Here is a 15,996-nt window from a genome sequence, read left to right on the forward strand (position 1 = left end):
GCTCCACCCCCTTCCTCCGCCCCGCCTCCGCCTGGCTCCGCCCCTCTTCCTCGGCGTCCGGCCCGGTCCCGCCCAGACTGCGAGCTAGTTGAGTAGACGCCGCGGCGCGGCCGGGACCCGCCCGGAGGGGCACTGAGCGAGCCACTGGCGGAGCCATGGCCGGCGAGGAAGACCGCGGGGACGGGGAGCCGGTATCAGTGGTGACCGTGCGGGTGCAGTACCTAGAGGACACCGACCCTTTCGCATGTGCCAACTTCCCGGAGCCGCGCCGGGCCCCCACCTGCAGCCTGGACGGGGCGCTGCCCCTGGGCGCGCAGATACCCGCGCTGCACCACCTGCTGGGGGCGCCGCTCAAGGTGAGGGGAGCCGGAGAAAGGTTGGGGGCGACCGAGGGTTCAGGGTCAGCGCCATGAAAGCCTTTGGGAGCCCCTCGAGGAGAGGCTGGAGCGGGTGCGCTCCTAGGGAAAGTTTTGGGCTGGGGACCCAAGGTACACGTTGCCCGGCTTGTGGGGAACGCCTCTCAAGTTGAGGGAAGCTGAAGAAGGGAGGATGGGAGCTTGTACTCTGCGGCACCCAGGCTGGCCCTCGAAATGAGGCCCACCTGGGGAGGCGCTCGGGGTCCGCTCGCTGCCAGTCTGCCTGGTTAACTGCTCTGGATAGGGTGGTGTGGGTGTTTGGGCGGTAGCGGACTTAGGAGACGGAGCTGGGGATAGACCAGCTTTCACCTGCTTCAGGTCAGGTGGGGGCGGGACCACGAGGAGGGCGGACCCGGGGCGGGCCACTGGAGGTGTCTGGAGGCTGGATTGGGTCCAGCCGGACAGAGTGTTGTCCCTGCCTGGTGAGGCCCGGCTGGGGAGTGCCGGTGGAGAAGAGTCTTCACGGGCTGAGGGGAGTTCCCGGGAAGCGGCCTGGCCCGGGACACCCCGAGCGCGGGAGGCTGCACTGGTGGAAGAGCCCTTTGAGTCACCGCCCCCACCGTCTCGTACAGCTGCCGCCGCCGGCCGTGAAGCTGGAAGGGAGGGAGCGGGCCGGGCTAATTTTAAACCGCCGGCCTGCCCTCGTTTGCCTGCACCCCAGAACCGACTCGTGCACAGTGCCGGGAGAGGCCCTTTTCCAGATGGCCCGCCCTACCTCCCCTCCTGCTCCCTGCGCTCAGCCCCCCGCAGGCAGCCTTTTCCGGTGCACTCGCAGGCACCCGGTTTCCGGGCCAGAACTCTGGGAGGCACACAATCACCTCCCGGGGTGCCTCGCCAGCCAGTCAGCACCAAGTGGTGAGGAAGAGAAGAGAGAGTTGGTGGAGGTGCCCTCCCCTGATCCCAGGCTTAGCTGGGCGCCGAGTTGCGCAAACTTGCCCCCCCCGGGCCTGGGGTCTCCCCTGGAATGTGCCCCAGGCGCCAGGCCCCCAGCTTACATTCCTAGCGCTGCGGGCCTGCCCCGCCTCCGAGCGCGGGCGGGAGAAGTGCTGAGACTATTGGCCTGGGGAGTGGCGCGTGTCTGAGCAGAGCCCAGGCTTCAAGGACAAGGATTGAAGATAGCAGCACATTGCCCTCTCCAGAGTTTTGATGCGACCCCTCCTTGTCCTGCCCTGTTCAAAGGGGCAAACTGAAGTGGACCTAAAAGAAGCACCTCTAGCCAGAGGCCACCTCCCATTCACAATGGGCTCTGGGGAGAGAGTGGTGCTGAACTGAGGCCAGGTTCCTGCCTCCAGGCTCCTGGAACTCCTAGTACTGAAAGAAGCCTGGAGCACTACAGAGAACATAGTATTCCTCCCACCCCCGACTCGAGGACAGAACTTAGCCCTAACACCCCTCTTCCCAGTTAGGGGCAAGTTTGGGAGGTCAGCTACAGGAAAAAGGATCAAAATTACCCCTTGCCTCTCCCCCTCATTTAGGGACCCATCACCACCACCCCTTCAACCAGGTGCTCTGCCCTCTGTTCTCTGCTCCCTAGCTGAGAGCTATGATAATGCGTTAAGTACCCCCCAACTCGGTCCTTCCTGGTCTCCCCACTTTCAGAACTCCCACCTGGTGTGCCTGAGGACTGCCATATCCCCCACAGGCAGACTATGGGGGCCTGCACACTGGGTTGCCACTGTGCTTGGAGCCAGGACTCCCTGGGGCTGGCAGCTCTGCCAGGAATGGTCAGATGCACTGTGATGTGCTCATCCCAAATATAAACTGTGACCACAGCCCCAGAATAGAAGGCCAGAGGAAGAAGGGCTGAGAATAGGGCAGGGGCAGGGACATCAGAGAGCTGAGGGAGGGGGAGCAGGGCTCCTCCTTGTAGGAAATGTCAACAGCTGGTCCCTCCCCTAGTCCTATAAGTGGGTGGCCCAGGGGCACAGACGTGACTCAGGCCTGCTCCACAGCCCTCTAGAGGGGAGAGGTGGCCCAGAAACCCAGGCATCCCCATCCCAGGCTGTAGAGCAAAATAAGAGGGAGGGGTTCTGTGCTCACTGTTTCATCCTCTGCACAGTTATCCAGCAGGAGAACAGTTCACAGCCAAATGACCTCTGCCTCCCACTCTGGCCACTGACGCCCATCATCCCCCCATACCCTGCCCCTTCCCTGGGAATGTACAGAGGCCCAGCCCACTTTCCCTCTGTGGCTCCACCCACACACACCCCATTGGGCTGTGGCTTGCCTGTATAGTTCCCCTGGGGGCTTCCTTTTTAAATGTTTCAGAGCTCTCAGGTCTGAAAAGGCCTTGCTCATTTCCTCCCAGTCTAGGAGGAAGCTCCTGGCCACAGCCTCTGACTCATCTCCTGGCCCTGGGGGTGGGATAGGGGGTGTCCTGGCAGTGCCTTGGGTCATGTGTGGTGTCCCCAGGGAAACTCAGGAATATCTGTCTCCCCTCTGTGCCAGAGCCCAGGGACCTGCCCCTGCCCCAGGGGAGAACCTGGCCCTCTGGCCCTGCCTCATTTTTTTACCCAGAGCTGCCCAGTCCCACCCTCCCTGCTACCCTGTCCCACTCTCCGTGCTACCCTTTGCCCTTCTGAGCCTGCCTCACGAGCCCCTCCCTGATATCCAAAGGCCCTGCCACATCTGGGATAGCACAGACTCCTTTCTCCCTGGGCTCTGGGCAGAGGGACCTGGGTACTGCTCTGACCCTGATGCAAAGGCCAGATGAGCCCCCTATTCCTAGCAGCAGAGATAGCCCTAGAAATCTGTTCATTACCAGCAACTTTGTTTCCCCAACTGCTGCTAAACATTAGAGTGGAACAGGGGTGGTACTTGTTTCCTGACCTTGCCCATCCCTACTCCAGCCTCAGTTTATCCCTCAGGAGCAGTTGTGACAAAGGGGCTAAAGTGTGAACCTGACCTTCTGGGACAGGGACCAACTGGAGGGGTCCCAGAAGATTCTTAAGGGTAAGATGGGGTGCTCTGGTGATGAACTGAGCCCTTTCCTTTTTTGCTGTGGAGGTCTCTTTGGGAGCCTATAGAAGATTGTGATGTGGGCATGAGTCATGGTCTCCTCCCATCTTTCCCTGGGGCCAGCATGTCCAGTCTGTTCATTCTGGGTTGCAGCCTGGTAAGGGACCCGAACTTAGTCCTGGCAGAAGTACGCACTGTTACCCCAATGTGTATGATGTGCGTGTGTTCATTTGTGTTCCCTTGCTGGAACTAAGAGGACCAGTTTGGGGTATTTGCGCAGTTCAGAAAGCTGAGGGGCGGTCTCCAGCCCTCACCCCACCTCCCCTGCAGCGTTCCCTGGAGCACTTCCAAAGTCCATTGGCCCAGGATCTAGGTCAGTTAGCCCTGGTGCCATTCAGCCTGGGGCAAATTCACAGAATTTCTGAGCCTTGGTTTCCTCACCTGTAAAAGGATTATCAGGAGAATCAAAGGAACCAGGCAGCCCAGTGTGTGACACAGAGGAGGCATAACAAATGTGGGCTTCCCTCCTCAAGACCCATTCATGTCATCTCATTCAGGAAGCCAAGGTCCAGTTGGAGACCCAAGATAAAAGGGAAGGAGGGTCATCAGAACACAGGGTCTTACATTTTTAGGAAAGGAGAAGAAAAAAGTAGTTAACAAATTATTTCCTAGAACAAGAGTCCTTCAGCATGTAATTCTGCACTTTTCTCCAACTTCCTTGCCCCTGGCATTCTCACTCGATTATACTGTTATGAAAAATATTGGGTAGTAGGCACCATGGTGTCCTAAGCTTGTAAAACCATATGTAACAAGTTGGTTTGGGCTGCCAGAAAAGCCTAGCCCAAGGAATCAAGAGAAAAGTGGGCTGGGGCAAGATAGGGGTAGGAGATTAAGAGGTACAAGCTACTATATATAAAATAAATAAGCTACAAGGATATATCGTCCAGCACAAGGAATATAGCCAATATTTTATAACAATTTTAAATGGAGTATAACTTTTTTTTTTTCTTTTGGCCATGCTGCGCAGCTTGTGGGATCCTAGTTCCCTGACGACCAGGGATAGAACGGGCCCAGGCGGTGAAAGCGCAGAGTCCTAACCACTGGACCGCCAGGGAATTCCCAAGTATAATCTTTAAAAATTGTGGATCACTATGTTGTACGACTGAAACTTATACAATATTGTAAATCAACTATACCTCAATAAATATAAACAAATAAATAAATAGAGAAAAGTGGGCTGGAGGCTGAAGCGAGGGGCTGAGCCTGGGAAGAGTGAGGGAGAGACTCCACCCCAAGACAAACATCAGAGAAGTGTGGAAGACAAGAGCCAGGAGGGAGTCCAACATGTGGGCCTACACTGACCCTGTGCTGACCCCAAGCACTGTCCTCAGGGACTAGGGTTTGGGCTTACGCCAGCCTGGCCCAGCCCCCGGGTGTGAGAAACAAAGCCCAGAGGTTTGGCGCTCAGAAGGGTGACCCCAGGATGGATCTAGAGACTGTCATACAGAGTCAAGTAAGTCAGAAAGAGAAAAACAAATATCGTATATTAACGCATACATGTGGAACCTAGAAAAATGGTACAGATGAACCGGTTTGCAGGGCAGAAATAGAGACACAGATGTAGAGAACAAACGTATGGACACCAAGGGGGGAAAGTGGCAGGGGGTGGTGGTGATGGGATGCATTGGGAGATTGGGATTGACATATATACACTAATATGTATAAAATAGGTAACTAATATGAACCTGCTGTATAAAAAATAAATTAAAAATTAAAAAAAAAAAGAAGGGTGACTCCAGGAAGGGGCCAGGGGTGTGAGGGACAAGCAACGCCCAGCTGGCAGGAAGTCTCCGCTCCTTGGAGCTTGCCTGACCCTGCTGCCCGCTCCATCTCCACCCAGGACAGACAGTTAAGGGTGGGGGGCATTGTCCCGGAGGCTTTGGGCTGGCTGTTACCTCTGGACCTCCTCCCCAGAAATGGGGCCCTGGCAGGATAAGACAGGTGAAGTGGCTAGGGAGCCGCTGCTACCACCACAGAGGGAAAGGGGCTCATCTGAGGAGGCTGGGGGTGGTAGAGCATTCAGTCTTCAGGACCCTGCCCCAAATGGAGGCAGGTATTCTGGAAGGTGAGGGCCATGCTCAGCTCACTTGGAATTAGAGCCTGCAAGTGTGCGTGCAGGAGGGGAAGAGAGCTTGCTGGACCTGAGCTTTCTGTGGGTGTGCTTCTCACCTGTGCGTGGCCAGTAGCACATATATACCCTGCCTGACTGTATTCTTGGGTGTGTAAGCCACTCCCAGGTGGAATCTGCTCACTCCTCCAGTGTCTACCTTTACAGCACCCCACCCCTCCCCTTTCTTAGCACCCGTGGCGGTTGTGCTTCTACATTTATTTGTGGCCTTTTTCTGAGTCAGACCTGCCTGCCTCCCCAGCGGGGTTGGAAGACAGGGAAGGCAGAAGCAGTATCTTGTTCCCTGCTATGTCCTCAGCACCTAAAACCAGCCTGGTTCGAGACTATTTGAATGAATGAGCTATTCTATATGTGTGTGATTTGGGGGGTCTCTGAGGGTGTTTGTAACTTTGGGGGAAATATGTTTCTCTAGGGTCCCAGAGTCCTCCAGTCCAAGGCAGAAGGAGATGTAGCTGTGCCTGGCTGGGGGTGGGGTGGGTTGGCTGCTGAGTCACCATGTGGGAAGAGGAATCAGGAGGAATGTGGGGCTGCCCTCAGCTGAGCTGGCCCCGGACAAAGGACCCCAGCTCTGGGGCCTTGCTGCCCTATCTCAGGGCCCATTCCCAGTAGGCCCTGGAGAGGATGACTCTGCTCCCAGGGAGGGGAGAGAGGCCAGGCCTGCCCAAGGGAGGGCAGGCAGCCAAGCAGGAAGTGGGACAGAAAACAGGCTGGAGTGTTTGTCCTATGTCCCACGTCCCACGCAGGAGCCTGGGGGGTGGGAAGGAGTGGGAGGTGTGGGTGTCACCAAAGGGCCTTACAGGCTGAACTCAAGCATGAGCAGGGGTAGTAAGCAGAGGAGGGGTAGGGGCAGGAGCTGGACTCCCTTAACGCCAGGGGACCAAGGGCAGCTGGAAGTCCTTGGGCTGGGTCCAGAGCAGGGCAGGGCTGACAGAACATCAAGACAAATGTTGGGGTTGACTTTCCCAGTAAGATGGAGACCAGAAGACACTCTGCCTCTCCAGAGGTGGGCTTTCCCTGGGCCTCTCAAGAAGCACCACCACTCAAGTCAAGGGAACTTTGCTGAGCGGGGCACACTGGCACTGTGCTACATGGTGGAGGCATCAGGGAGTGGCACGGTGCTGCCCTCAGACTCTCCAGAGTCACCTCACTAGGCTTCTCTACAGGCACTTCTCAAGGGGCCAAGAGTCATCCTGGTGTTGGTGGTGGTGGTGGTGATGGTGGGGAGCCAGCTCAGGGGGGTGGGAGACATGGGCAGCGGACTCATGGGTGGAGCACCTGACTTCTTGTTACGGTGCAGGTTCCAGGGACCCACTGTAGGCTGACTGAGTCAGACCCTAAAACCTGGTGTTTAATAGGCCTCTTGGAGGTCTCTGAGGTCCAGCTAGGACCATGGTGACTGTAGCCCACTTGGGGCAGGGCAAAGACCCTCAGGCTTGGAGGGACTGGGAGCCCTTCTACTCACTATCTTAACTCGGGGAGACACACATCCCCCTCTCAGCTGGGTTTGCGCCTCCCAGCATTCTTAACACTTTTCCCTGGGTGTTGAATGTTCACAGCTGCGAACTTCCTTGAAAGCAGGAACTTCCTCCTATTTTCTCTCCATTCCCCTTCCTCATTCATGTTCAGTAGCTCAACAACCATTTAGGGAGCACTTGCTGTGTGCTAAGTGCTGTGATAGGCTCTGCAGATATTGCATGGACAAGACAGACATGGTGCCTGAACCCAGAGAACACACAGTTAGTGGGGAAGGAGACTAGTGTCTAGGACGTGATAATGCTGTGTGTAAGGCCTAAGAGGAGGGTACACACAAGGGCTGGAGGGATTTGCATGGCATTGGCCAGAGGAGTCCAGGAAGGCTTTCCAAAAAAGCATTATCTGGGAATTCCCTGGCGGTCCAGTGGTTAGGACTCCACGCTTTCACTGCCAAGGGCGCGGGTTCTATCCCTGGTCAGGGAACTAAGATCCCACAAGCCGCGTGGCGTGGCAAAAAAAAAAAAAAAGCAAAGCATTATCTAATCTGAAACCTAAAGAATGGGTAGGTATGAGCCAGGAGAAAGCTCTTTGAGCCACATGGGCTTTGCACATAGTAGGCCCATGAGAAATGACTGCTGAAGGAATGCATGGCTGCACCGCAGGCCCTTGTGTGCCTCTGCCAGCACCCTGAGTGGGAGGTAGGAGGTCATGGGGTCTCCATATGTACTCCTGCCACCTCTTTCCCAGCCCTGACAGCTGTTCCCTTTGCCCCCAGCTAGAGGACTGTGCCCTGCAAGTGTCTCCGTCTGGATACTACCTGGACCCTGAGCTGTCCCTAGAAGAGCAGCGGGAGATGCTGGAGGGCTTCTTTGAAGAGATCAGGTCAGAGCTGATGGGGCCAGGAACGCTAGGCTGGCTCCCACCCTTGCCCCCATGCTGGAGGGGCTGGCTCAGGTGTCAGCAGCCAAGACACTTGATCTCTAGCCAGGGCTGTGGGTCTCCTCCTACCACCCCAGGGAACTGTGCCAGGGGAATCCCAAGGCCTGGCCAGTGTTACCTGCTGCCTGGGTTGGGGGTGGGGGCTCTCCTACATACCTGAGATGCCTGTGTTCTTCAAACCCTCCTATCTGGACAACCCTTTGGCTTGGAGAAGCAGCTGGGGAGAAAGGAGCTGTGGCCAGGTTTTGGCTGCCTTGGTGTGGGTGGAGGGACCCCGAGGAATGGGCTGGGAGCTGCTGACTGGGCTACTTGATTCCAGCAAAGGGCGGAAGCCTACTCTGATCCTGCGGACCCAGCTCTCTCTGAGAGTCAATGCCATCTTAGGTGAGTGTGTGAGGATATCAGCGTCCAGCGCCTCCCCTCCCCCCCCCACCCCCGCCCCGGTTGTCTCAAGTTTGTTTCAGGCCTGTGCTGGACAGCAGACAGAGCAGATGGGAGACGGGATGTGCGACTCCTCCCATTCCTATCCTGACCTCTTCTTCCAGGGCAGCTGCTAGACTGCGGTCGGGCTTGCCCAGAGTCAGGGAGTGGAGGAGGAGGTGGGGGTTCAAGAGTACTAGAAGATTCTTTGATGGGGGGTTGTGGTTGCGTCCCAGTAGAAGGGGGTGGGGGGCTTGTGGTGTGTCCCCTTGAGGTTTCCATGCCCACCTACGTCTTGCAGAAAAGTTGTATGGCTCCAGTGGCCCTGAGCTCCGCCGCTCCCTCTTCTCACTAAAGCAGATCTTCCAGGTGAGGCCCGGAGGTGGGCTGGGGGTGGGCATCCAGGCTGAGCCTCCCCCCACTAAACTCCCCCATGGTGCCTGCAGGAGGACAAGGACCTGGTGCCTGAATTCGTGCACTCAGAGGGGCTGAGTTGCCTAATCCATGTGGGCGCTGCTGCCGACCACAACTACCAGAGCTATATCCTCCGAGGTCAGCCTCACCCCCTCCCCCATGACCCCTGCCTTCAGTGACCGCTTACTGACCTCTTCTTGTCCCTGTGTCCCCAGCACTAGGCCAGCTGATGCTTTTTGTGGATGGGATGCTGGGGGTGGTGGCCCATAGTGAGACCGTGCAGTGGCTGTACACACTGTGTGCCAGCCTGGTAAGTGGCCCTCCACCCAGCCATGCACCCTTTTCCCACTGCCTCTCTCTGGGCCTCAGTTTCCTCTTCTGCAAAGTGGTCTGGAATGGAGGGGGTCTGTGGCCCCTCTAAGCCTCAAAGGCACTTCAGTACCTGGGCCTAGAGATGGCTCTTTCTGCCTAGACTCTCCTCTCTGGGTCCAGCCCCAGGAGCCCTTCCCCCTCCCCACCAGGAGCCAGCACAGGTCTGGCCCAAGCCCCACTCATGTATGGTGACCCCTTCCCCCCAGTCCCGCTTGGTGGTGAAGACAGCCCTGAAGCTGCTGCTGGTGTTTGTGGAATACTCTGAGAGCAACGCACCACTGTTCATCCGTGCAGTCAACTCTGTGGCCAGCACCACGGGTCAGAAACTGTCCCTCCCTCCTCCACTGCTCAGAGCCCTCTCTCCTACTTGTTCCCATATGACTGCTCCCTATCTGGGTGACAGGTGCTCTTCCATGGGCCAATTTGGTGTCCATCCTGGAGGAGAAGAATGGCGCTGACCCCGAGTTGCTGGTGTACACTGTCACCCTCATCAACAAGGTGGGATAGGGGGAGCAAAGGGGGAACCATGTGCCATTCTGGGCCCCTCAGGCTCTTGACTTCTGGTCTCCATCAGCTTTAGCCTTGCCGTCCTATCCCCACCCTCCAGACTCTGGCAGCGCTCCCGGATCAGGACTCCTTCTATGACGTGACGGATGCACTGGAGCAGCAGGGCATGGAGGCACTGGTCCAGCGCCACTTGGGCACCGCGGGCACTGACGTCGACCTGCGCGCCCAGCTTATGCTCTATGAGGTGGGCAGGGCGGGCTGGGCTGTCAGGGCCGGCTGGGCTGTCAGGGCCCGAAGGCAGGAGAGAGGAGGGGAGGGAGGGAGGCCGTTCTCCAGTGCCCCACCCCACCTACTTGGGCCTCAGTCGCTCCCATCTGGGCTCAACTCTCCTAGAGCGCCCTGCGGTTGGAGGATGGGGACATCGAAGAAGCCGTCGCAGGTGGGCGGCGCATCACCCGTCGGAAGCCTTCCTCAGAGGAGGGCAAGAGGATCCGCCGATCTCTAGAAGTGCGCTCCCCGGAGCCTGGGTAAGAACGAACTGCCTTGGCGGAGGCGGAGGGGTGGATCCGCCAGGAGGAGCCCTGCCTCCTGACAGGCCACACCTCCAGCTCCACAGGCCCCGCCTCACCAGTAGCCTCCACCTCCTCCTCCGCCAGCCCTGCCTTGCCGACCGGCTCCACCTCCAGCCCCGTGGGCCCCGCCCCACCTACAGGCCCCGCCTCCAGCGCCCTGGGCCCTGTCTCTGGCCTCCATACCACCTTGAGCCTCTTTCCTACCATCTCCGTGATGCCCTCACCCGACAGCTCCTGCGAGAGGAGCATCTACAAGTAAGTAGGGAGATAGAGGCTGTCCCGGGAGTCTTTTCTACAACTGTCCCTCCACTCTGCGCCCCTCCACAGGCCCTCCGCCTCCTCTGCCCAAACTTCTCTGCCCAAACGCGTGCTTTCTTTCTCTTTCTTTCCAGACTTCACCAAACTGCTCCTGTTTGGTAAGTGACTGCTGGGGGGTGGGGTTCGGCTCTGACTGGACCTCCTCCTCCTGCGGCTTCTCTTCTTCTTTCTGGCATTCTGCGTGTTTTGTCAATGTCATCTGTCTCTCTACCCCCTTCTGTCTTTGTTTTTCTGTCACTGTCTCTGACTCTCCTGTTTTGCTCTGTCTTTGTCTTTTACTGCACCCTGTCCTGCGTCATGTCGGTCTCTCCCCTCCACTTCCAGTTTCCTCACATCATGCCTCCCGCACTCCCTCCTCTTCCCACTGTGGCTGGGAAGGAACCCCTGATATCACTGCCCAGCTGTGTGTGGGTGTGAGCAACTGGGCTTTGGGGTGGAGCACATACCACAATTACCATTTCTTCCTCTCATTCCCCCCTACCCAGGGCCCGTGAGAGCCCATCTGTCCCCCAGTTCCCTACTGGGCAGGCCAGGCTGGAGTAAGTACGGAGGCCAGCCTGCCAGGCCTGCCATGTGCTCAGGGCTTCAGCATTGCTTCCCCCAGCAGGGGTTCCATGTGCCTGATGCAGCCAGAGCTGGGGGACTCTCCCAGACGTATGTGTCCTCAGTTACCCAAGGACTAAGCACTGGGGAACAGTTCACCGGGATCATAGAGGTCCCAGTGCTTTAACAGTGACACCTTAACAGCTTTGATCAGTGATGAGGATGTGGACTCCCAACCTGGAGCCGATTCTCCTGTGTCCTCAGCCCAGGATTAAGGCTGGGAGGGGATCTAGGGTGCTGTGTGGTGCGGAGGTGGAGGAGCAACCTCCGTCTAAGGGAAGGACAGAGACTGAGTGCCAACAGAAGCTGGAGGGGCCAAAAAAGAGATGGGATCACCTTTATTACTTCAACATAAACTGAGTGCCTTTCGTTGACCAGGCCCTTTTCTGGGCATAGGCCATAGCTCTCAGAAGCTGCTAGACATGCCAAGGGAGGGACAGCCTGGTGTGCCCATTGGGACAGCTTTCCCCTCCCCCTGCTCTAAGGATCCTTGTCTAGAATCAGAACAGTGAACATGAACAGCAGCAAGGTTGCAAGTTAGATGTTAAGCAGAACTTTTCCCCGTATGTTGACCTGGGAATACTGGGTTGGTAGTGACCCTCCCCAGATGTGGAAGACTGAACAGGGGCTGGCCTTTGTGGGGGGGGCGGGGCAGGTCCTGGGTCTGCTCAGCGCATGGACTGTTCCCTGTGTGTCTGTGTGTGCCTGCAGTTAGGGGCAGTGCCCAGGGGCCCAGCAAGGCATGTGCACCACCCTGGGCTGGGGTGTGTCAGACACCCTCACTGACAAGTCCCTCCCCCCAGAGCCCGGTTCCTGGAGAATGTAGCAGCAGCAGAAACAGAAAAGCAGGCTGCGCTGGCCCAGGGCCAGGCAGAGACATTGGCTGGAGCCATGCCCGATGATGTCGATGGACACCCAGGTGAGCAGGTGGGTGGGCAGAATCCACCCATGTTGCCCTGTTGCTCCACAGAGGACGTGACACTGACGGCTGTTTCCCTTTTTCTAGACACCCAAGAATTACGGGGCTCCCCAGAACCAGCCCCTGCTCCCGGAACACCCCAGAGCGCTGCCCCTCAAATCCTGCTCCGTACTCAGCACAGCCTCGAGCCAGAGCCCAAGGAGCCATTGGCCCCACCAAGCCCCAAGGCTGAGCCCGTCCGGGAGCTCCCTACCAGCATACCCAGCCTCTGCATTGGGGACCTGGACTTCTCAGATCTGGGGGAGGATGAAGACCAGGACGTGCTGAACACGGAGTCTGTGGAGGCGGGGAAAGGGGTCCCGCCCCTGCCGCCCCCGCTCCCGGGAGGCCCCCCACCTCCTCCGCCCCCACCCCCCCCACCGATCAAAAGCCCCTTCCCACCACCACCCCCAGCTGCCGCTCTTCCCCCCTCAGCACCTGATGGCCTAGCCCTCCCCACCAAGAGGAAGACAGTAAAACTCTTCTGGCGGGAGCTAAAGCTGGCTGGGGTCCATGGAGGCTCTGGCAGCCGCTTTGGGCCCTGCCCCACCCTGTGGGCCTCACTAGAGCCTGTCTCGGTGGATACAGCCCGGCTAGAACACCTGTTCGAGTCCCGTGCCAAGGACGTGCTGCCTTCCAAGGTAAACGTGCCCTCGTCTGCAAGGTAACCCTAGGGGAGAGAGGAGGCAATCAGAGCTCAAGCGTCTGAACTGCTGGGGCTGCCACTCATTTCCCACGTGGGGAAACCGAGGCAAAGAAAGGAATAGCGACTTGTCTGAGGTCCTTCAGTAAGAATTCAGCCCAACCCTAACTAGTGTCTAAGCCCATCCCAAGGCCTTACACATCCCAGATCCCTGGCTGTGGGGTAATCCCACCATTTAGCCATTCAGAGTGGGGCCTCGGTGTGCCCTCTTAGATTGTTGCCCCAGTTAGACCCTTTCCCAATCTTACACTGCCCTTCGCCCAATTTCAAAGAAAGCTGGTGAGGGCCGCCGCACAGTGACCACCGTGCTGGACCCCAAGCGCAGCAACGCCATCAACATCGGCCTAACCACGCTGCCACCTGTGCACGTCATTAAGGCTGCCCTGCTCAACTTTGATGAGTTTGCTGTCAGCAAGGATGGCATTGAGGTAGGGATACCCAGCTAAGGGTGCAGCAAGTCCGGCCCTCTCCTTTGGTCAGTGGGCATTTCCTGTCCCTCCAGTGGTGAGCATGGGCTTGGCATTTCCCCAGACTCTGGGGCTGCCCCAGATGACCCAGGGAGGAGTCAAGACCAATACGTGAGGCCTCAGGCCAGCACTGAGTGGCCTATGTGGGCCGTTGGGTGCATTCTCAGAAGCTACTGACCATGATGCCCACAGAGGAGGAGCGGCAGAAGATCGAGGAGGCCCAGCTGGCCAATCCTGACATACCCCTGGGCCCAGCCGAAAACTTCCTGATGACTCTCGCTTCCATCAGGGGCCTGGCTGCCCGCCTACAACTCTGGGCCTTCAAGCTGGATTATGACAGCATGGAGCGGGTACCTGGGTCATGGGATGGGACAGGCAGTGGGGACAGGTGAGCATGATGACCACGTAGTCTGAGTCCCTGGTCTCCCACACCAGGAAATTGCAGAGCCACTGTTTGACCTGAAAGTGGGCATGCAACAGCTGGTGCAAAATGCCACCTTCCACTGCATCCTGGCCACCCTGCTGGCTGTGGGCAACTTCCTCAACGGCTCCCAGGTGAGCTGAGAGCACATGAGGGCGGGGGCCAGGGCTCTGGAGCCAGCCAGGCTCAGGCTCAGGCTCAGGCTCAGACGGGGTCCTTTCAGAGCAGCGGCTTTGAGCTGAGCTACCTGGAGAAGGTGTCAGAGGTGAAAGACACGGTGCGCCGACAGTCACTGCTGCATCATCTCTGCTCCCTGGTGCTCCAGACCCGGCCTGATTCCTCTGACCTCTACTCAGAAATTCCTGCCCTGATCCGCTGTGCCAAGGTCAGCACCTGCCAGAGGCTTGACTAAGACTGGCCGTGGCATGAGGGAGCACTGCTTCTCCCCCTCTCCGAGTGGGCTGCTGGGCCAGGGCTTGCTTAGGCTACAGGCGTGCGCGTGGGCTGTGTCCTCTGCCAGAAACTCTTTCTTCTATTGGCATGGCTACACCTACTCTGTCTTTAGGTCTGTTTAGCTGCCACTTATCCCAAGAAACCTTCTCCGTTCTCCACTGCATCAAATGGACTTGTCTGTCTCTTGCATCAGACTGTGAGCTTTTGGAGGGCAGGGGCCAGATCTCGGCTGTGTCCTCAGGGCCCAGGCTAGTCAGCCCAGCACAGAGGCAGTTCAGGCGGTGTCTTTCTGTGGGGGGACAGCATGTGTACTCCCTGCTTTTCCAGGTGGACTTTGAGCAGCTGACTGAGAACCTGGGGCAGCTGGAGCGCCGAAGCCGGGCAGCCGAAGAGAGCCTGCGGAGCTTGTCCAAGCACGAGCTGGCTCCAGCCCTGCGTGCCCGCCTCACCCACTTCCTGTCCCATTGTACCCGCCGTGTTGCCATGCTGAGGGTCGTGCACCGCCGTGTCTGCAACAGGTGGGGGCGTGGGCCAGAGAGAGGCAGGACCGCCACCACCATCCCTCAAACCCCAAGCAGGACTCACCACTCCTCCCCACCCCAACCTGGCTAGGTTCCACGCCTTCCTGCTGTACCTGGGGTACACAGCGCAGGCAGCCCGTGAGGCGCGCGTCATGCAGTTCTGCCACACGCTGCGGGAGTTCGCACTGGAGTATCGGACTTGCCGGGACCGGGTGCTGCAGCAGCAGCAGAAGCGGGCCACGTACCGCGAGCGCAACAAGACCCGGGGACGCATGATCACCGAGGTGGGTGTCCCTTCGGGTCTCGACTGCCACCCCCATGGTTTTCTTCCTCTGCTCCCAACCCACCCCTTTCCTCTCTCCAGACAGAGAAGTTCTCAGGTGTGGCGGCTGGGGAAACCCCCAGCAACCCACCTATCCCAGTGGCTGTGAGCGGTGGGCCAGGAGAGGGTGATGCCGACAGTCACGCCAGCATGAAGAGTCTGCTGGCCAGCAAGCCCGAGGACACCACACATGGCCGCCGCAGCAGAGGTGGGACCTACGGCCGCTGGGGGCAGTGGGCTCTGGGGCCGCTTTGGCCTCACCTCCCTATCTATCCGGCTCCCTCAGGCATGGTCCAGAGCAGCTCCCCAGTCATGCCCACAGCAGTGGGGCCCTGCACTGTACCCCCAGAAGAACCTCCAGGCTCCAGTTTACCCAGTGACACTTCAGATGAGATCATGGACCTGCTGGTGCAGTCAGTGACCAAGAGCAGTCCTCGTGCCTTAGCTGCTCGGGAACGCAAGCGTTCCCGTGGCAACCGCAAGTCTTGTGAGTATTCCCCACACACCCACTGCCAACCTTAACCCCATCAACCTCCTCCAACCCTGCTCTGTCCTTGCAGTGAGACGGACGTTGAAGAGCGGGCTCGGAGAGGACCTGGTACAGGCACTAGGACTGAGCAAGGGTCCTGGCCTGGAAGTGTGAAGGTGCTGCCTCCACGATACCTATCTATCTGGGCCCCAGTCTGCAGTGCAGGAGACTATGGTGAGGAGGGACCAGAGCACAATTCTGGGCCTCCTCTCAACTCGAGGGCCACTCTGTGCCCGTGGCCAGTGCCGTGAGCAGTATTAGCTGTGTGTGCCTGTGTGAGTGTGCGTGTGCATGTATGAGCTCCCTGGACACGTGGAACATAATAAAGTTTCCCTAGCCAATCCAAGAGCCTTTTTCTTCTTTCAAAGTACCCACCACGCTGAGCCTGTAGCAGAAGGAAAATACCAAAGGACTGGCTGTTCCTGCCTTACCTCTCTTTATC

At 58.2% G+C, this 15,996-nt stretch overlaps 1 protein-coding gene across 7 annotated transcripts; it reads left to right on the forward strand.

Moving 5' to 3' along the window:
• Positions 1-67: 67 nt before the first annotated feature.
• On the forward strand, positions 68-15,895 carry FHOD1 (formin homology 2 domain containing 1). Of its 7 annotated transcripts, none has more exons than XM_082368847.1 (25): positions 222-356; positions 3,266-3,368; positions 7,811-7,917; positions 8,294-8,358; positions 8,696-8,763; positions 8,841-8,946; positions 9,024-9,118; positions 9,387-9,498; positions 9,584-9,678; positions 9,788-9,931; positions 10,081-10,214; positions 10,296-10,514; positions 10,652-10,675; positions 11,063-11,116; positions 11,984-12,099; positions 12,187-12,779; positions 13,114-13,269; positions 13,476-13,658; positions 13,744-13,863; positions 13,953-14,114; positions 14,510-14,700; positions 14,795-14,987; positions 15,068-15,233; positions 15,312-15,512; positions 15,586-15,895. In XM_082368847.1, exons 3-25 carry the CDS (start codon positions 7,889-7,891, stop codon positions 15,666-15,668), a joined length of 3,309 nt encoding a protein of 1,102 aa, XP_082224973.1. In that variant the 5' UTR covers positions 222-356; positions 3,266-3,368; positions 7,811-7,888; the 3' UTR covers positions 15,669-15,895. The 7 variants fall into 7 exon arrangements, with proteins under 7 accessions (XP_082224968.1, XP_082224969.1, XP_082224970.1 ...); XM_082368846.1 differs by having other exon boundaries at positions 3,284-3,368; XM_082368842.1 differs by lacking the exon at positions 3,266-3,368 and having other exon boundaries at positions 68-356.
• The last annotated feature ends 101 nt before the right edge of the window (positions 15,896-15,996 follow it).

Source organism: Balaenoptera borealis (assembly GCF_965194805.1).
Source record: "Balaenoptera borealis genome assembly, chromosome: 19".
Classification (NCBI taxonomy): Eukaryota; Metazoa; Chordata; class Mammalia; order Artiodactyla; family Balaenopteridae; genus Balaenoptera; species Balaenoptera borealis.

Coding starts and splice junctions, on each gene's coding strand:
- FHOD1 (XM_082368842.1), top strand. CDS start 156: ATGGCCGGCGAGGAAGACCGCGGGGACGGGGAGCCGGTATCAGTGGTG. Junction 10,215..10,295: donor GTGCGCTCCCCGGAGCCTGG/GTAAGAACGAAC, acceptor CCACACCTCCAG/CTCCACAGGCCCCGCCTCAC. Junction 15,234..15,311: donor ACATGGCCGCCGCAGCAGAG/GTGGGACCTACG, acceptor CGGCTCCCTCAG/GCATGGTCCAGAGCAGCTCC.